Source organism: Podarcis liolepis, assembly GCF_965112155.1.
Source record: "Podarcis liolepis genome assembly, chromosome: 9".
Classification (NCBI taxonomy): Eukaryota; Metazoa; Chordata; class Lepidosauria; order Squamata; family Lacertidae; genus Podarcis; species Podarcis liolepis.
The window spans coordinates 5,792,571-5,813,990 of NC_139564.1; the positions used below are offsets into that span (position 1 = coordinate 5,792,571).

The 21,420-nt window shown below is 45.9% G+C and overlaps 1 protein-coding gene across 1 annotated transcript in view; it reads left to right on the forward strand.

The window, feature by feature from the left end:
- Positions 1-4,114: 4,114 nt before the first annotated feature.
- The window catches only part of DDRGK1 (DDRGK domain containing 1), a 39,125-nt gene continuing 21,819 nt past the window's right edge, over positions 4,115-21,420 (forward strand). The window contains exons 1-4 of the mRNA XM_083459034.1: positions 4,115-4,371; positions 10,658-10,819; positions 17,011-17,117; positions 19,718-19,819. Of these exons, the coding sequence (XP_083315160.1) occupies positions 4,284-4,371; positions 10,658-10,819; positions 17,011-17,117; positions 19,718-19,819 (459 nt within the window). The 5' untranslated portion in view covers positions 4,115-4,283. The remainder of the gene's footprint in view (positions 4,372-10,657; positions 10,820-17,010; positions 17,118-19,717; positions 19,820-21,420) is intronic.

Genomic DNA, 21,420 nt, shown 5'->3' on the forward strand with positions numbered 1-21,420 from the left:
CGCCCGGCAAAGGGACAGATTAGGACATCTTATCATTACATTTCCTTCCCGCTGGCTGGCCACGCTCCGATTCTCTCTTTAATCACGCCATTGTAAGATCATCAGTTTTCCTGGACAACAATAACTGTCAGTTTCATATCTGGACATGGCAAGAACAGATAGGGATACGCAAACAAGAGGGGGACCCCCCCCCAAGTCTTGTTATAAGGTGGCCAAGTTCCAATTTTGCAGGTGAAATTCCCGTTTCGCAGTATCACTCCGCTCCTAGCAGGCTCGCCGATGGTCTTGATACTATCTTAACAGAAATGAAGGTACCAGCATCACCTGGCGGGATGAAGCCACAGTGGCCGGCCTCCCGACACGGCTGCTGCTGCATCTTACCTGGGCATCTTACCTTACGTTGGGTGGCACAGGCAAAGTCAATCTAGTGCTCGTGGCAATGTTCCCAGGAAGCCCCGACCTCACCACCCCCATCCTGCCATTTGGGGAAATATCCCACCAAGGGCCCCGGCTGTATACCGTATTTTTTGCACCATAACACTCACTTTTTTCCTCCTAAAAAGTAAGGGGAAATGTCTGTGCGTGTTATGGAGGGAATGCCTATGGGTGGCATGCCTACGGATTTTCCTCCTCTAAAAACTACGTGCGTGTTATGGTCGGGTACGTGTTATAGAGCAAAAATACGGTATTTTCTGAGGCACAGGAAGTAAACAGCAGTGGCGTAGCGTGGGGGGTGCAGGGGGGGCCGGCCGCACCGGGCGCAACATCTGGGGGTTAGGGTTAGGGGGCGCAAATCCACGGGTTAGGGGGCGCAAATTACTTGCCTTGCCCCGGGTGCTGACAACCCACGCTACGCCACTGGTAAACAGGCACCTGATCAGGAATTGCCCCTTTAGTCTTTGCTCAGATACAGATATAATATTTGATACTTCCAGCTGATGAAAGTGAATACATCGAAACAGGGCCCTGTCCTGGTTTCTGATCCATAATTGACTTCTGACTTCTGCTCAATGATTGAAACTAAGACCTTCACGTCGAATCTGACTATGGACTAACATGATCTTATCTCTACTCATAGACTCTTATTTCTAATTCTGTAACAAATTATTGTGTTATACATATTCTTATGAGTTTGAGTTTGTAATCTCTGTTAGAGTTTGTAATCTCTATTTGAGTTTGTAATTCTTGTCAGAATACATACTTTTGAATGGATTAGTTTTTGTTACAACTATTGATTTGGGAGTAGGGACCACTCCCACTACTGAAACTTACACTGGCCTGAGTTCTTGGTGTGCTTTTTTCTTGATATATTTAATAACAAGAACTCCAACTTATTTAATGATAGAACAGGGGTCAGCAAACTTTTTCAACAGGGTGCCAGTCCACTGTTCCTGAGACCTTGTGGGGGGGGGCACGGAGTATATTTTGGAGAGGGAAAAAAAAGAACGAATTCCTATGCCCCACAAATAACCCAGAGATGCATTTTAAATAAAAGCACACATTCTGCTCATGTAAAAACACGCTGATTCCCGGACCGTCCACAGGCCAGAATTAGAAGGCAATTGGGCCGAATCCGGCCCCCGGGCCTTAGTTTGCTTACCCATGCCATAGAAATCATAGAGTTGGAAGGGAATTTAGAGGTGGGAAGGCCTGGGGGAAAACCCAGAAAAATGTGAAGGACCAGTTTTTCCTGTTTTTCCCCATTTCTTCGCCTAAAGCCATTTTTTTCCAGAAAAAAATGAAAAAACAACAACATTTGATATAGTTTGAATATTCCACACACTTTTTTTCTTCTTCATTTTTTTCTGGAAAAAAATGGCTTTGGAAAAAAACTGGGTTCCCTCCACCCCAGTTTTTCCAGGTTTTTTCCAGGCCTTTCCATCTCTAGAAGGGATCCCAAGGGTCATCTAGTCCAACCCCGCCTGCAATGCAGAAATCTCAGCTAAACCACCCATGGCAAATGGCCACCCAACCTCTGCTTAGAAACCTCCAAGGAAGGAGAGTCCACAACCTGTAATGGCTTACCTAGCACTTTCGTTACATATCTTTAGGCACCAGGCAAAAACATTTCTTCATAACGAGGCATTTGGCTGATTAAGCCATCTTTAGCCTTTTAAATGTGCTTTGGGGAGGGGGCGCTATTTGTTTTTGTTTGTTATGCATTCTGTGATCTCATTTTGTATCTTTATGTCGTGAAATGCTCTATGATCTTGGGATGACAGGTGGTATACAAATAATAATACGGTGGTACCTCGGGTTAAGAACTTTATTCGTTCCGGAGGTCCGTTCTTAACCTGAAACTGTTCTTAACCTGAGGTACCACTTTAGCTAATGGGGCCTCCTGCTGCCGCCGCGCTGCCGAAGCACAATTTCTGTTCTCATCCTGAAGCAAAGTTCTTAACCCAAAGTACTATTTCTGGATTAGCGGATACACTGTTATCTGAATTCAGTGTATCTGAAGAAGTGTGCATGCACACGAAAGCTCATACCAAGAACTAACTTAGTTGGTCTTTAAGGTGCTACTGGAAGAAATTTTTTTATTTGGATTAGCGGAGTCTGTAACCTGAAGCGTCTGTAACCCGAGGTACCATTGTAATAATATTAAACTACCCTGATTATTGTAGGAAAATGCATCTTAATCCAGCCTTTCCATTGAAATCTCTGGTGAAGTACAGTGGTACCTTGGGTTGCAGACACTTCAGGTTACAGACTCCGCTAACCCAGAAATAGTACCTTGGGTTAAGAACTTTGCTTCAGGATGAGAACAGAAATCATGTGGCAGCAGCAGGAGGCCCCATTAGCTAAAGTGGTGCTTCAGGTTAAGAACAGTTTCAGGTTAAGAACGGACCTCCGGAACGAATTAAGTACTTAACCCGAGGTACCACTGTATGTAAGAATGCAGCCAGACCCCCAAACTGCTAAGAACCAGCTTAGGAGGAAACTAGTGATGACTGTTAAAGTAAAAACAAAAAAACCCACACAACCCCAGATAAAGTACAGTGGTACCTCGGGTTACAGACGCTTCAGGTTACAGACTCCGCTAACCCAGAAATATTACCTGCTGGAGCACGATTTCTGTTCACATCCTGAAGCAAAGTTCTTAACCTGAGGTACTACAGTGGTACCTCGGGTTACATACACTTCAGGTTACATACGCTTCAGGTTACAGACTCCGCTAACCCAGAAATAGTGCTTCAGGTTAAGAAATTTGCTTCAGGATGAGAACAGAAGTTGTGTGGCGGCGGCGCGGCGGCAGCTGGAGGCCCCATTAGCTAAAGTGGTACCTCAGGTTAAGAACAGTTTCAGGTTAAGAAGGGACCTCCAGAACAAATTAAGTTCTTAACCCAAGGTACCACTGTATCTGCAAGAGACGTTGCAGGAGCAGATTTGCAAAGGGTCGCTGGTACCCCTGACTTCTGTAATAAAATGCATCTTAAATGAGATATTCCTTTGAAATCTTCGGTGGCTGTGCTTGTTTGTATTAAGTATCTACAAGGAACGGTGCAAGGAACAGATTTGCAAAAGATGTTGGTACCCTGAGAATGGTAAGAATATGCAATTCTGCCCCCACTACCTTTTCTAGCGCACTTGCAAGGGCAACCTTTGTCCCCATCAGGGGTCTATGGAGCTTCTATGGAGCATCTTTGGAACTGCAGCGACATCTAGTGGCCAGACAAGGAAATTGCAGGAACACTATTATTTGTGTGGAGGGGGAATATCCCCAAGGAATACACGGGCAGCCGCATCTTAATGCCCTCCAGGTGTTTTGGACTACAACTCCCATCAGCCATAGCGTACCTGTGGAGTCAAGACCCAACGCGCCCCACACCCACTGCTCAGCAGGCAGCTACTTAGCCAGCCCCTCGGGTCCATTTTTTAAAAAAGGGTCCTATCTTTAAAAAGCTACAGAAAGCGGCACCGCAACAGAAAGCGACAGCGCTGGGGTTCATTTAGGGCCTTGGCCTGCTTTTCAATCGCAAAGCGAGAGGAAACTTGGCACTTTCCAAGCAGGCAACCTCACTAGCCAGCCATAACAACGGCCGGGCGGGGTCCTCTCCGGTTGCTAGGCTACGCCGCGAGAGAACGCCCCTTAGCGCTTCAGCTTCCTCACCCCGGAAAGCTTCGTCGGCGGTTGGCTCTGGAACCGCCCCTCTCTCCGAGCAGTGGGCGTGGTTTGCTTTCCCGAGCCGCGCCGAACACGTCGCCTCTGCCGGATTGGCCGGGCTCCTCTCGGCGTCGGAGGGAGGGGCGTGGCCAACAGGGGCGGAGCTTGCGAGGCGAAGATGGACCCGGTGCTTTACGTCTTGGCGGCGGCGCTGCTGGCGGCGCTTCTCGTCTTCGTCAGCCGCGTCAGGGGACAGGCGCGCGCGGGTAGGACGCGGGGGGGGGGGCGAGTTCTCTACCTGGTCCGTAAGGGGGGGGCGGAATCTCCCACCTGCTTGGAAAGGGGGGGGAGGAAGGTTGTGGGAAAGAGAAGCCTATGGGGGGAGTCCTAATACGTATAATAATATTATATTATAATTGTATTATAGTATAATATAATATAGTATAGAATAATATAATATAATATAGTATAGAATAATATAGTATAGTATAGTATAGTATAGTATAGTATAGTATAAAATAATATAATATAATATGGAGTAATATAATATGATATAGTATAGAATAATATAATATAATATAGTATAGTATAAAATAATATTATATTATATTTGACAACATTTTAAAGAGCTTTTCCCCCTTGGGGTGGGTGTCTGAATAAGACTGCCTCTGAGCATGTGCCGAGTGCCTCTTCCTTTCCTCCCAACCTCATGACTGATACCCATTCCCCAGCCCCAGAGGCTGCTTTTCTCTTCCTCGTGCAACCCAGTCAGATGGGTGGCTGCGTGTTGTTATTATCAGTGCTTTTCTCTAAAAAAATATTTAGAGTTACTTTCATTTTCCTAAATAAAAAAATTTCCTTCCAGTAGCACCTTAAAGACCAACTAAGTAAGTTATTGGAATGAGCTTTCGTGTGCATGCACACTTCTTCAGATACACTGAAACAGAAGTTGCCAGATCCTTGTATATAGTGAGAAGGTGGGGAGGGGTATTACTCAGAAGGGTGGTGGGAATGGGAGATTGGCAGATAGCTGAGATGAGCCTGTTGACGACTCTTAACGACTCTTTCATTTTCCTACTCATATTGAAACACTGCCGCTCAATGAGGCCAAACTTAGATGCACAAAATGTTTAGGGGGATGTGTACCCCTGCATCATCCCCCCAAACAAAAAAAAAAGCGCTGATATTGTTACTATTATTGCTTCTGCTACCGAATGCGGTGTGCTGTGTCAATAAGTTTTTTCCTGCATTTCTGGTCTCCTCTCTGCCAAGTTAGGGCCATCCTGTTAGGATGCAACAGATTGTAATGGATTGCTTTGAAGTCACTTCAGCGCCAGATTTTTTTAAAAATAAAATAACATCGTGCACCACTCACCCCGCCCTGTCCCATATTTTGCCAGAACACAGGTGGCAACCCTACACACAGAGTGCCTCACACAGGATGGAGTCGGCCCATTACATTATTATTATTATTTATTAAATTTGTATACCAGCCATCATCTGAAGATCTCAGTGTGCTTCACAACGTAAAATTACAAGATGCAATGTAATTTTAAACAGTGGATATAATCACAGCTGCACGCCTTACTGTGCTTTAGCTGTGCTGGCAGTGCTCACCAGAAATTTTTAAAAAATAACCACTTTTATTAGATGCACACATGCATGCACTTTGGGTTCTGCTGTATTTGAGGGCACATCAATCAAGTGTTTAGAGCATCTGCCCCTGTGGCCCCGAAACGAGCCTTTTTAAGCAATTCCACCCTGAACCACAAAGAGGTGCCCTGTATAGATGGGGGGGACGGGGACAGAGAAGCCAGAAATTATTTCTGGTCCTTTCTGCGGGAGTTACGGTACGTCTGACATCCCTTCTTCGTGGCACTTCACAGCAGATCATTAATGACATCTCAGGCATCCACGTCAGCAGACTTGACATTTCGCAAGCCAAGGAGGGCTTAGTTGGGTATTTAAATCTGAGGCGTTGCAGGATGTGGTGCAGCAGGAGGGAAAAGATAACTGCACAATTGCACAACTCCATGTGTCTAGGACACTTCTGTGCACGTGTGCATGCGTGCGCACACACGCTCGCACACACACACCACTTTTACACTTGTGGGATATGTTGCATATAACTCTGGGGCAGGGGACAGCACAGGGCATTTTCTGAGTGTGGAAAACCCAATCCTTGGCATTTCCAGGTTGGACCGGGGTTGCCCCTAGCCTGCAGCTGCTTATTATTATTATTATTATTATTATTATTATTATTATTATTTATAAACCACCCTCCCCAGCCAAGACTGGGCTCAGGGCGGCTAACACCAAATATAAACAAAATTGATTGAAATACAGCTTAAAAAACAAGATTAAAATACAACATTAAAACATTAAAATGCAACCTCATTTCAGTGGAAACTCAATCAAAAACTTTTGGGGGGATAAAAACGTCAAGTCTTCACCAAGGCTAACTATCCAGACTGGTCCTACATGGGCCAGAAAAAAGCCAGGGATCAGTGTAGACAATACTAACCTAAATGTGCCAATTGGCTCATGGCAGCTTCCTGTGTTCCTGTGCCCCCTCCCGTTAACAAAGAGACCCTACCTTTGGAAACAAAAATAAGATAAGATATATATATATCACACCCAAGCCACACAAAGTTCTTTGTTTCGGTTCAGCACTGAGGCCGAGAAAGAGTTCTGTGAAATTCAAAAGCTGGCTCACTGCTTTGTAGTTTTAGTTGGTCCTGTTTATTTACAATCTGCCATCATCATTATTATTATTATTAAAATTTGTCTGCCGCCCTTCATCCATAGATGTCAGGGCAGTTCCTAATGGGGTATCATGATAAGGTGCCTGTTTTGATTCCCCCCCCCCAACCCCCAGTAGCCAAAACTACTGCATGCATTTGTGTCCACTTCAGGCAAAGTTTTTCTGCACTGGAAAAGTACAAAAGTTAGCTGTATAGGAGAGAAAATCCTAGAGCTCAGGCGAGATTGCTTTCTGTCACCTAATGATGGGACTAAATTTCATCTCCCATTTTGCAATAAAAAAAAATTCCGTCCTTCTGCTCTCTTCCTTTGAAGGGGCCTGTGGGTCCAGTTAGTGCTGGAGTCAGATTCAAGTTAGTGCTGCCTTTTTATTATTCTCAAAGGGATTGTGGCCATTGCTTCTTTTTTTATATATATATAAATTTTTATTGGTTTTACAAAGTTTTTTTAAAACAATACAAACATATAAAAAGACATACAAACACGTATAGTTTCATGACCTTTTTTTCATAAACCTTCTTTCTCGGACTCCCCCATACCTCCCCTTTCTGCATCCCAATGTCCAAAATTTTCCAGCAACTTCTAAATAGTTCTGTCAAACATATGTCTTCTTAATCTTTCCTTCAATCTAATCTTATATCGCTGTAACCCTTTCTTTCTCAAGACCTCGACATTCTAACATTCATCAAGTTTATAATAGTCCTTAAGATAGATTTTAAATTTCTTCCATTCTTCCGCCGTCTCCTTCCCCTGGTCGCGGATTCTGCCAGTCATCTCAGCCAGTGTCATATAGTCCATCACTTTCATCTGCCATTCTTCCAGAGTGGGTAGCTCTTGTGTCTTCCAATACTTTGCGATGAGTATTCTTGCTGCTGTCGTAGCATACATAAAAAAGATTCTATCTTTCTTTAACACCAATTGGCTGACAATGCCCAAGAGAAAGGCCTCTGGTTTCTTAGGGAAAGTACATTTAAGTACCTTTTTCATTTCGTTATATATCATTTCCCAGAAAACCTTAAATCTTCGGGCACGTCCACCAAAGGTGATAGAAAGTACCTTCAGTTTCTTTACATTTCCAACACTTATTGTCAGGCAAATGGTAGATTTTTGCTAGCTTGACTAGAGTCATGTACCACCTATAGATCATTTTCATAATGTGGCCATTGCTTCTTGGTCTCGGCATGCCTTGCTGCAACCTTTCAGGGCACAAGCTTTTATTGGTCTGCAGAATTGTTTCCTGACTCCACCTTTACACTCTTTGCATAGTGCAGGTAGGTCTTATACGATGTGTCTTGACGGTAGCATCTTCCCTCTCCCCTTTTTGGCTTAACATCAAGGCTGCAGGAGAGTTCAGTAAAACTCAAAAGCCAGTTCACTTGTGATGGGGGGGGGGGGGTGCAGCGGCAAGCCAACAAAGTTGGTATGACGCTGTTCTTATTTGGATATTTCCATGAAGCACATGCAAAATAAAATTTAAAAAATCGTGTGGTCCTTTATCCACATCCTGGCAGTGTGTATCCGTGAAGGACTATTTTCTTAGATAAATAATTTGCACACAGAAGTTTCTGTAGTTTTGTGCGAGTGTTGGAAGTTCACTCTGGGGCTACCATTTTCATTCCATTTTAATATCCAATTCTAGCAGGGTTTTTTTTTACTATCAGTCCTTTTATAGTATGCCCAACGGCCAACAAAGCTGAATATTAACTGGACAACAAATTGTAAAACATCGGAAGAAATAGGTAATAAAATTATGTGGGGGTTTTTTACAGACAAAATGAATATGCAGCAACTGTACTCCTAATCCTATTATTATTATTATTATTATTATTATTATTATTATTATTATTATTATTATTATTTCAATACTGCCCTTCATCTGAAGATGACAAGGTGGTTTACAATATAAAAACACATACCATAGTAACAAACAAACAAAATACCCCCACCCACACATTTTAAAAGGCCATAGATTAGTTAATTAGCCATAGGCCTGGGAGAAGAGGAATGCTTTTGCCAGGCACCCAAAGATCCTGAGTGAAGGTATATAAGGCAAGCATTCCACAAACAGGGAGCCACTGCAATTAGATGAACTTTAGAAGTTGAATTTAAGTGCAGGCATAACAGGCGACATTTAGAATTACAGCTGAAGTCCCTAATATATGTGTATATACTGTATATTCTAAGCCCATAGCCCAGTTTGCTGTAGAAACCATTACTTTACTCAGATGAACTTTGTGTGGCTGATCATGCAGGGCACAAGGAAGAAGACATTTTCCGCTTCCTCAGACCCACACAGTCATGGATGTGCTGCAACAGGGATTCCTGCCGCACGTTTTGAAATAAGCAAAGTAATACATGTTGCTACCTAAAACAGCCTCCCTCCTCTCCCCTTAAGAACCTTAATTCATAAGTCTAAAAATTACCTGATTAAAGCACTCCTTTCTTTATTTATTATTTATTATTGGTACTTCTCACAAGAGACGAGGCAGGCAAGACCCACCTTGTCTTCTGATGGGACCGGTTCAAAGTGTCTTGTAAATATTACCCCAGCAAGTAGAGGCAAGATTCATCGTGCTGGTTCCATCAGTGCAAGGACTTTTGGCTGCATGCCAGAACTGTACCCCTTTTCTCCCTGTGTGTCCCCAAAATCTGTTTCCGGGCTTCCCCAACAGATTCTGAGAGAGCGGAGTGCAACGGAGAAGCTTGGGGGTGGGTGGGGAGTGCTGCATACAGTAAATGGAAGTCCTTGTGCTCACAGAAAAAACACACAGAATACCACTCCAGGTCTGAAAGCACTGTTGCAGTTTGCTCCTTGGGATATCCCGACTTTCTCCAATAGCATAAAACTCTGAGAAACCTCAGGGCGTATTTCAAAATTCCCGGCTTAACACGGGTGGCGCTGTGGGTTAAACCACAGAGCCAACACTTACAGATTAGAAGGTCGGCGGTTCGAATCCCCGCAATGGGGTGAGCTCCCGTTGCTCGGTCCCTGCTCCTGCCAACCTAGCAGTTCGAAAGCACGTCAAAGTGCAAGTAGATAAATAGGTATCACTCAGGCGGGAAGGTAAACGGCGTTTCCATGCGCTGCTCTGGTCCGCCAGAAGCAGCTTAGTCATGCTGGCCACATGACCCAAAAGCTGTACGCTGGCTCCCTCGGCCAATAAAGTGAGATGAGCGCCGCAACCCCAGAGTCGGCCACGACTGGACCTAATGCTCAGGGGTCTCTTTACCTTTACCTTTACTGAATACTTAACATGTCAGCTCTGCCATTGGTTTTCCTGTTTGTAGAGTTGCAGCTAGCAGGGGAAATCAGATTTTCAGATGCATCGCCGTCTCGATCTCTGTTGAGCAGTGCTTTCTGGGGCATTTGGGTTGTAATCCTATACAGCAGAAGAGATGAACCTGTTTACCCCCTGCCCCGTGAGGTTCTTGGACTCCCAACTCCCATCAGCTGCAGCCAGCAAGGCCAATGGCCTTGATGAAATTGGATGCAGTCGTTCCGCAACATCTGGCCACAGGATTCCCCACCCCTGCTAACCTCAGTCGCCTGAACTCAATGGGACTTGCTTCTAAGTAGACATGCATAGGATTGAGCTGCGTGTCCTGTGGGTGGTGCCATTGAGCCATGAGTTCAGTACGCATTTAACTCCATGCTTAGGGTGCGCCGTTACATTCTTTTCAAAAGCATTTTGCGCACAAATTCCTTAGTAATAGTACTGAAGCAAAAGACTCGGTTCTGAATAAGCTAGCTGTGGTGGAGACACAATCAAAGATGTCCCCTTTCTCTAGGTGATGAGGAGCACCAGCAGAATGTGGCGGCCGTTGTTGCAGCTGGCAGGCCTCAACCCCACACCAGCGAGCGGGGAGAGGGGATGCCCCGACGTCGGAGGAACCTGGGGAACAGGGTGCTGGTTCAGAGACGCTCGCAGCAGGCCGAGGATGCGGCAGAAGGTAACCGATGCAAACAGCTTCTCCTTGTCAGATTAGTTTTTGGCTATTCGAAGAGTCTGTTCGACCCTTCTCGTCCAGCATCCCATCTCCATCCACAGTGGCCAACTAGGACCCATGTGCTCGCTTCACAAATGTCTGTTTATTTCTAGCATTTACACCCCACTTTTTGAGGATCCAAGACAACGCACCACGGCGGTTAAAAAACACTAAAAGTACAGTGATCCAGTTTGGACGCTAACAGAGAAGTGAGGTTGCAGGGAACCAGGCAGAGGGCCTTCTCAGTAGTGGCACCCGCCCTGTAGAACACCCTCCCATCAGATGTCAAAGAAATAAATAGCTATATGACTTTTAGAAGATGTCTGAAGGCAGCCCTGTTTAGGGAAGTTTTTAATGTTTGATGTTTTATTGTGTTTTTAATATTCTGTTGGGAGCCACCAGAGTGGCTGGGGAAACCCATCCAGATGGGTGGGGGTATAAATAATTAAAAATATTACTATTATTATTACTACTGGGTGACATCACCTTGCCGACAAAGGCCGGTATAGTTAAAGCTATGGTTTCCCCAGTAGTGATGCATGGAAGTGAGAGCTGGACCATAAAGAAGGCTGATCGCCGAAGAATTGATGCTTTTGAATTAAGGTGCTGGAGGAGACTCTTGAGAGTCCGGTGGCGCGGCAGCAGCAGGAGGCCCCATTAGCTAAAGTGGTGCTTCAGGTTAAGAACAGTTTCAGGTTAAGAACGGACCTCCGGAACGAATTAAGTACTTAACCTGAGGTACCACTGTAATAAAATTTTATTTATATCCTACCCTCCCCAGCCGAAGCAGGGCTCAGAGCGGCTAACAACAGTAAAATGATACAACTTTCTAAAATAATTTCAAAGGTCAGGGTACTCAGAGCAGAAATTGTAGCCACTTCGCTCTTCCCCTTGTGTTGCCATTCTGCTGAGAGTAAAGCCATGGTTTGGCTTAGCATGAACATCCAAATGCAGGTTTGCGGTTTGCATGAACCCAAGTTTGGACATAACACTAAGACCAAACCATGGCTCACCCTTGCATCTCCACATGCTTGGTTGTTCACGCTAAACCATGGTTTGGTTTAACATTACGTGCTCACTGTTTTACTATGCGGCCTAGGACCCATGTACCTACAGGACCACCTCTCCTGGTATGCCCCGCGGAGGACCTTAAGGACCACAAATGACAACGTTTTGGAGGTCCCAGGTCACATGGTGGTTAGATTGGTCTCAACTAGGGCCAGGGCCTTTTCAGTACTGGCCCCGACTTGGTGGAACACTGTCACAAGAGACTAGGGCCCTGTGGGACTTGACATCTATCCACAGGGCCTGCAAGACAGAGCTGTTCCGCTTGGCCTTTGGTTTGGACCCAGTCTGACCCTTATGTTTCCCTCCCCTTATGGTTTTGGTCTATGAGCTACTTTTACAGTGAGGCTGCATTTTAAATTGCATTTTAACCTGTATTTTAAATTGGTTGGTTTTTGTGTGTGTGTGTTTTCCTATTACGTTTTTATTGTAATTTTACTGGTGTTAGCTGCCCTGAGCCCGGCTCTGGCCGGGGAGGGCGGGGTATAAATAAAATTTATTATTATTATTGTTACTACTACTACTACTACTATGCCAGTAAAATTGCAAACAATTCTTACAAAATCTATTATTATTATTATTGTTATTATTATTATTATTATTACTATTACTATTATGCCAGTAAAATTGCAAACAGCACTAAATCTGGAATACAAAAGCAGCTGAGCCAGCTGACAAATATCAGTATTCTAGGAATATCACCTCCAGATTCATGATAGATCATCTAAAAACAGGCAGCTTTCACATAGCATTGGGGCCATTTTCTGGTTTGGCCACAACTGTGTAGCAGGCGATAATCTATGCTGGAGTTTGAATGTGGGATAGGAAATGGATCTTGCAGTTCTCCCCAGGCCACATGGGTGACACCTGGCTTGAGAGCAGTACATGTGAAAAGGATCTAGGAGTCTTGGTTGACCACAAACTTGACATGAGCCAACAGTGTGACGCGGCAGCTAAAAAAGCCAAAGCAATTCTGGGCTGCATCAATAGGAGTATAGCATCTAGATCAAGGGAAGTAATAGTGCCACTGTATTCTGCTCTGGTCAGACCTCACCTGGAGTACTGTGTCCAGTTCTGGGCACCACAGTTCAAGAAGGACACTGACAAACTGGAACGTGTCCAGAGGAGGGCAACCAAAATGGTCCAAGGCCTGGAAACGATGCCTTATGAGGAACGGTTAAGGGAGCTGGGCATGTTTAGCCTGGAGAAGAGGAGGTTAAGGGGTGATATGATAGCCATGTTCAAATATATAAAAGGATGTCATATAGAAGAGGGAGAAAGGTTGTTTTCTGCTGCTCCAGAGAAGTGGACACGGAGCAATGGATCCAAACTACAAGAAAGAAGATTCCACCTAAACATTAGGAAGAACTTCCTGACAGTAAGAGCTGTTCGACAGTGGAATTTGCTGCCAAGGAGTGTGGTGGAGTCTCCTGCTTTGGAGGTCTTTAAGCAGAGGCTTGACAGCCATATGTCAGGAGTGCTCTGAGGGTGTTTCCTGCTTGGCAGGGGGTTGGACTCGATGGCCCTTGTGGTCTCTTCCAACTCTATGATTCTATGATTCTATGACATGCCTCAGCCACACCCTCTTCCCCAGGCCACGCTCCCTCACCTGCTTTGCCTCACATCCTCCTTGGGTGTTTTTGCCTGGCTGGAAAGTGCCCTTGAGCCCTTGCCATGCTTCTTGTTTCTCTGGGTGGAAGATAGAGAGGGTGCATGGGAAAGTGTGTTCAAAATAGCCTACCGTAGAAAGGTACATTTTAAATTATTATTATTATTATTTATTATTTATACCCCGCCCATCTGGCTGGGTTTCCCCAGCCACTCTGGGCGGCTTCCAACAGAACACTAAAATACAATAACCTATTAAACATTAAAAGCTTCCCTAAACAAGGCTGCCTTCAGATGTCTTCTAAAAGTTTGGTAATTATTTTTCTCTTTGACATCTGGTGGGAGGGCATTCCACAGGGCGGGCCCCACTACCAAGAAGGCCCTCTGCTTGGTTCCCTGTAACTTGGCTTCTCGCAATGAGGGAACCGCCAGAAGGCCCTCGGAGCTGGACCTCAGCATCCGGGCAGAACGATGGAGGTGGAGACGCTCCCTCAGGTATACTGGACCAAGGCTGTTCAGGCCTTTAAAAGCACATATTCCTTCCTTCACCCTGCCTTGTGGCCCCCGGAATGTTCCTCCAATGGAATTGCGGCCCTCGGGCTGGAAAAAAGATTTCCCTGCTCCAGAGATGGGAGATGGTGGCTCCCAGCATATACATAGAGTCAGTAAGAGAAGTTCCATGGGGAGGGAGTCATGCGTTAATGTGGATCAGGAGCCATTCCACACTGAGAAGTCCTTGCCACTGCAGCCAGTTTGCCACGCGGCCTGGAACAGTTCTGTTGGTGGGAACTTGCACAACCGCAGGAATGGAAGATGCTTTCTTTGCTGTGAAATTGGTAGCACATAAAAAGCGTTCAAGCTTGCCTTCCCTCTTTGAAAGGGGACTGTGCTTTCCCACTTTGAAAGTGGCAGAGCCTCGTCTTTGATCTGCGCGATCCGTTCGCCTGCTGAATTCACGATTGCGTTTTAGCGGCGCACAGATGGCAAATTGACAGCTCTGAACTTTTCAACTTGGGGTGGAACTCTTTGAAGTGCAAAGGCATTTCAAAAAGAGTGAAATAAGAAAAAAGCGCTTTTGATGTTTTCAGGCCAGGCTGCTTATAATTTCTGTCAAATTACCAAACCCATTGAAGTAATCTCGGAGGCACAACGCTGCTTGTGTTGAATCTTTCAGTTCAGCGAAGGAGTTCACCACTGGGGATTGAGTCGAGGCTGCATTAGGCTTGAGTCATTTGCCCGCTGACCAGGCCGATGCCATAAGTTGGCTCCCTGCTTTTTGACCATGGCTGCTCGATATTGTCAGACACGTCGCAAAGTAAAAAATATTTTGACCTAGTTCATAAGGAACAGTTGTTTAGGGAAGTTTTTAACGTTTGAAGTTTTAGTCTGTCTTTAGTGTTCTGTTGGGAGCCATCCAGAGTGGCTGAGGAAACACAGCCAGATGGGCGGGGTATAAATAATAAAAATATTATTATTATTATTATTATTATTATTATTATGCACGTATGGGAAACCTGTGTCTCTCCTGATATTTTTGGAGTGCAGTTTCCATCATCCTTGGTCACTGACCATGCCTGCTGAAGCTGATGGGAGTTTGAATCCACAACATCTGGAAGTTCACTTCCCCACCTGTAGCTACATAATTTAGCTTTGGGCTTGTACGCTCCGCCCTTGCGGTTGCAACAAGGAGACTGGAAGCTTCCCACCACCCCGTCCCCTGGCAGCAGCTTGTCAGACTTTGAACCTTGCATAAACCATGGTTTACAGCTGGATAAACCATGGTTAAATCTAACTTCAGATCCTGGTTCGGATGTAGCAAACGTTGGTTAGTTGAAAACGGAAGCAGGCGCTTCCATCCTCCTCCTCGCAGCTGTTCTGTGGGAGGAGAGAAGACAGAGAAGGCTTGTGGATGTTAAACCACAGTTTAGTGTTACCCCAAAATCTCATTTGGGAATAAGTGGCAGCCTAACTTTCTGATTGTGTTGTGGGGTCATCTGATGAGAGTGGCAACAGTAAGAGTGAGAGTCCCTCACACACGGACCCTGCAAGAGTCAGGATCAAACTTGAATGCACCCTTCGTTCAGGAGCAAATACACACACCCCAACACACACACAGTTAAGCCACACATCGCCTTAGGGTCTCCTTTGGCCTCGTGTTGCAACTGCCAGAATCTCTGAACAGAAACAAGAACATAGAACCACGCTTATTGCACGCAAGTAGTCGTCGCAACAGGGCAGGTTTCCTATAGTGATGCAGGCATATTTCAGAACTGGGGGTTCAGAATATGAACCCCTCTAGTTTGGGAAGCCACAACCTGTTATGAACCGGGTTCAGACGCCTCCCAGTGCAGCCAGCCTTCTTTTCCAGGCCTCCCACTCCACAACCATCTCACAACTGATAAGGAGTAAAGTGTTATTAGTTAAGCCTTGCTGCCCAATTCCCAAGTATGTTCAAGAGTTATCGTTTCTTAGAGTCCTGAATCTTTGCCTCCTGATTCAGGTCATTCTCTCTGTCCATCGTCTGATTAGGGTTGGGTGTTACATCAATATCCAAAACCAGTTTGAAGTCCATATTGTGATAGGGGTTTCATAATTTCTGACTCTGCAATATTGTTGGGATATTTCCGTTCCACCTTAAAAGGGAGCAGGCTTTGTGAGTCAGAGTCTGCGCATGTCCTGTTCACAGGATGTTTATGTTTGCTATTGCTTTCGTTCTCTCTCTCTGTCGGAGACACTGACACAGAACAGTCATGTCTTTCTTTGTTCTGATCAACGCTGAATAAAAGCTTGTAAATAGTGCTCTCCTGGGTGCGACTTTTGCTGTGCATTATCTGCTGATAAGAGTGTGCATGAGCCCTGGAATGTGGCAAGGTATTTCCAGGAAACTCGTGTCACTAATAGCTCATACTGCGTGACTACGGGAGGTCGATGGATCGTCCGGCAGCCGGCTTGGGGGCCATGATGGACTTTATCTCCCTGGCAGTATCCCAACAAATATATCGCGTATCATGATGTGCGTGTGTGCACTATGAAGAAATCACGGTGCAGGGGAAACCGTGAAGGCCTCTGCATAGCCCCATCCTTATTTCAGACATCATGCCATATTGGTATTTTTTGCAATGTTTACCTGGTGATACATCATGATGTCAAAAACCAGGTATCGCCCAGCCCTAACGCCAATATTTTTTGTGTTAAGATAGATTCCCCTCCAACCCTTTCAAAGGTTCTCTAAGGAGCCGGCAATAAATATTCAGCGAAACAGATGAACAATTTATAACTACCCTATATAAATAGCCTAAAATCAGAATCTTTCACACATGAATAGCATCACGTCCCAGCCCCCAGGAAAGACTTAAGAAGTTTCCTGAAAGACAGGTAGGAGCCAGCCAAGTTGGCCCCCTGTTGTGCAATCCCTTTGATAATGGGCTCTCTCTCGTTACTTTTTCATTTTCTCTTCTTAATCATTTAATATCCTTATGCAGAGGAGAACGATGGAGCCGAAGCGGCTGAATCTCAGTTTTCTGGGAAGGTTGGAGCAAAGAAACAGCGGAAGCTAGAGGAGAAACAAGCCAGGAAGGCTCAGCGGGAGGTGAGTGTTCTCCAGAGTTGGCAAAGTAGGGATAAGGAACTTCAGGCTTGCTTGCAGGCCAATCACAGCCCTGCAGGATTCCCCCTTCATGGACCTGGTTTGCGTGACTCCCTTCAAGGCATACACCTCACAAGCCTTTATTTGTACCCGAACCGCTTTTGCGTGGCTGGAATGTGATGCTTGTCTGGATGGGGGATAGAGAGAGGTTTGTGAGTGTATTTCGTTTCATTCCACTATTATTATTAATAATATTATTATTATCATTATTATTATTAAATAAATATTTTATTTGATTTTCCAAAATATAAAACGTACAACACAAAACAGTACAAAATCCAAATATCGATATTGCTCTGAATCTCCTGACTTTCCCCCAAACCTTCCATGGGTCCTATTGATTCTATTTTTAGCTGCATATCAGTACTTCTCCAATTTTTCATTTTCCTAGATTATCTATACGTTCTATTGCATTACAAGTGTATTTAAAATCCTCCTAAGGTTTTGACCTGTTTACAATGATTTTGATCACATTATAAACATTTCCCATTTTTTAAAAAAATTCTTGTCTTCTTGATCCCTGAGCTTCCCAGTTAATTTTGCCATTTTGGCATAGTCCATCAACTTCATTTGCCATTCCACTCTGGTCAGGGTTGTCTCTTCCTTCCATCTCTGGGCTAGTAGCAACTTCTTCTTCTTCTTCTTCTACTACTACTACTAATTATATACTGCCCATCTGATTGGATTGCCCCAGCCACTCTGGGCAGTTTCCAGCAGAATATGAAAGAACCACGAAACATTAAACATGGAAAACATGCCCATACAGGGCTTCCTTTAGATGCATTTATTTCTATGTCGCTTTTCACTCAACACGAGTCACAAAGTGTGTCGCAAAAGATGAATAACAATAGCTTAACAGGACATCACAGTTTCAACATCTAGAATTATTACCAAATCCTCAGTTAAACCATTACGGGACATCACTAAAACAATCACTTTCTCTAAAATGCCATTAACAAGACAACTGAAAAAAATAAGCACAACCACAGCAAAAGTCGTACTATAAGACTTGCAAAGCATCACAGCACAAATAACCCATGAAACAATGTGTGCAACATTAGCAAGCTAGCAACCAAAAACGAACGAAGCACTTCTGAATTCACATGCTCTCTCTCCCCACCTCCATGACTCATAGTCTTCCGCTCGGTTCATAAAAGACACGGAGACATAAGGCCCATGGCAGCAACTCTGTTCTGAAGGCAAGGCGGGTGGGAAAAGCCCTTGTCTGACGGTCAGCACCATGTCTCATTTCCCCTGGAAATGAAAGGAAATGAGTGTGTGCAGAAATTAGCCCGGGTTACAATGGTAAAAAAACTGCCTTTGGGCCAGCGACAGTCTTTTGGCCTCGTCTACCTTGTTGTGAGGATGAAATGGGGAAGAAGGGAACCATGTGACCAACTTTGAGCTCCTTGGAGGAATGGTGGGATATAAATGCAAAAAATAAAATTAAATTAAGAGGGGGGGCAGAGGTACTTTGCCAAGGGGACGGGGCCATGACAGAGTGTTGGGATTCAAGCCTGCCTTCAGGAGAAACTGGCCACTCTCCAGGCACCCGGCTTGATCTCCGGTTGACCTCCCTGTCTGCATTCCCCGGCAGGATACAGGCAAGGTCGCGATCGGCGATCCTCCTCAGCATGAGAAGAACACACCACTCTTCCCTGCCCCCCCCCCGGCAGGGGAAAGAGATAGACAGAAACGTATTTACATGCCTTTATTTCTGTCTTTGCAGCGTTACAGAAAACACGTCTGCTCTCTTCAAACTCCAACAGCAGAGAGACAAACTCCTCCTATACTTCCTGTACAGCTCATATTACACTCTGAGCTAATTCCGGTGCTTCGCACTGTGAATAGACTGTCCCTCTGTTTCCCACGGAACAGTCCCAACATTCCCATTATGTTTTGCTTTCAAGCTAGCAGCTCGCGGCCGCATTGCTTCTATATCGTAACACAGAGAAGGCCCTGGGGTGGGTGAACACCTAGGCAGCACCCAGAGGTGGCTCCACTAAGAGGGCTTTCTGATTACAAGGACCAACCGGGAAGGTTGATATGGGGGGAGATGATCTTCTGGTCAAGGTTCGAGAAGCAAGGGCTGGGCGTAGACCCCCAGACCTTCTCCCCTGGCCTTCAAAGCCACAGACACACACATCACAAGCCCTGCTTGTCTCGCCAAGTGGTTTTGCTGGCCTGGAATGTGTCCTTGGACTCTGGCCGTGTCTCTGGCTGGGATGGAGGCTGTTTGAGTGTGCCTACAGACCAGCCTTCTGCACAAAGGTCACATTTACGTTTGTGGCTCCGCCTCTTTTTGCCTCTGGCCCCGCCCACCAATGGAATGCGGCCCTTGGGAGGTTACTCAGAAGGGAATCTGGCCCCTGGACTGAGAAAGGTTCCCTCCCCACTCCTGTCTGATGTACCTGGGTCACATGCCCTACATACATGTGTGTGTACGTGTGTTAGGTGGTTAAGTAGCAAGTAGGTGGACTTAGCTTGCAAACTTGCCAGAGAATAACACTCGCTTTTTTCTCCCTGCTCCCCAATTTCCAAAGGCTGAAGATGCGGAACGGGAGGAACGGAAGAAGCTTGAGCAGAAGCGAGAGGAGGAGCGGCGCAAAGAGGACGAGCGACTGCGCCTGGAGGAGGAAAAGCAGGTAGGGGCGAAAGGACTGGGATTTGAGACGGGTGTGCTGTGAATTCAGAAACGTCCCATGTGGGGACCTGGTGCAAAGACATCAGATAATAAACCACCAGAGAGGAGGCTGCTTGGGACATGCTGGTACGCCACCAGGAGCTTTCCCGAGAAAAGGCAAAAATATAAATATACAATTCATCTTACACAGGGGCTCAGTTCAAAGGGTTCCATGTATCCATGGAAATTGCGTAGTCTCAAACCCTTGGCTAGCGAGCGAAGGGGAGAGAGAAAGAATGTCCCACACTGCTGGTGCAAAGCTTTTGAGGTCTCTGCCTTGCTTGTGGGGTGATCGATGGGGAAACCCACTCAGCATGCCAGCTCTTAAAGGCCGGGGATGCTCAGACAAGATCTCTTGAGAATTCAGATGGCCTTGCGAGAGCATCCTAGAGCCAGCGGGCTGAACCTTTAAGTTTTTTCCCTAGCTTGTGCACTTTCAGCCAGCTTGTGCTGGGCCCGGGGGTTAATCCGAGCAAAGCATTCCAGGTGCAGTCCCAAATCCAAGGGTTCCGCGAGGCAGGAATCCAGGCAAGGACAAGTACAGGATCTCAGTCAGGATCTGGCATACAGCAGTGTTGCTCCCAAAACCTGGGGTGGGGTCCGACAGCCGTTTATCTTTGTCAGGGTAGCAGCTGGTCCTGATCCCCCGGCGACTCACCTCCCTGTCTCGCCCGAAGGCGAGCACTCCTCCTGCGAGTACTCAGGTCTCTCCTTCTCTCAGATCTTAGTCTCTGCAGCTCGGGAGACGTCGGTGGGTTACTAGACCCAGAGGCCGCCTCAGCCTCCCCTGCCCCAACCGGTAGTGGAGCAGCTGTAAGTGATTGTCCAGCTGGAGGCAACAAGGTAATCCCCGCATCTGGAGGCAGGGCAGGCTCAGGCCCCTGACTCAGCCCAGCTGGTGTTTGTTGCAGGGGAACCTGTGCAGACTGGGACTCTTCAGGATCAGGCCCCAGACCTGGTTCAGATGATGCCTGAGGCAAAGGATCCGGTATAGACTGAGACTCCTCTGGTTCCGAGTCAGAGTCCCAGGCCATCACACAGCTTTCAGCTGCGCATGGTTGAAATCGCACACCTAAGATGTGATTGTACTGCGATATGTGTCATAATTTTAATTGGTGATTGTCTCCAACTTGGACAGCTTTGAAAGAGGATTGGACAAATGATCATGGTCATGATGTGTCGCCCTTCATCATAAGATTTCAGGGCAGCTCACAAGATAAAAATACAAGGTAAAAGCACAAATAAATAGTTAAACAGAAATGACAAAACCTTACCCCCTCCCACAAACACATTTAAAAGGCAGTAGAATATTAACCCAGGGCCTGGTTAAAGAGGAATGCTTTTGCCTGGCACCTGAAGATATATAATGAAGGGGCCAGGCGAACTTCCTCCCTGGGGAGAGCATTCCACAGACGGGGAGCCACTGCAGAAAAGGCCCCGTTCTCATGTTGCCACCCTCCTGACCTCTCACAGAGGAGAAGGGACTCAGAGGATGAACACAGAGTCTGGGTCGGATGCTAGCTACTACTTCCAATGGCTGTGCTCTGCCACTTCTCTGGAGCA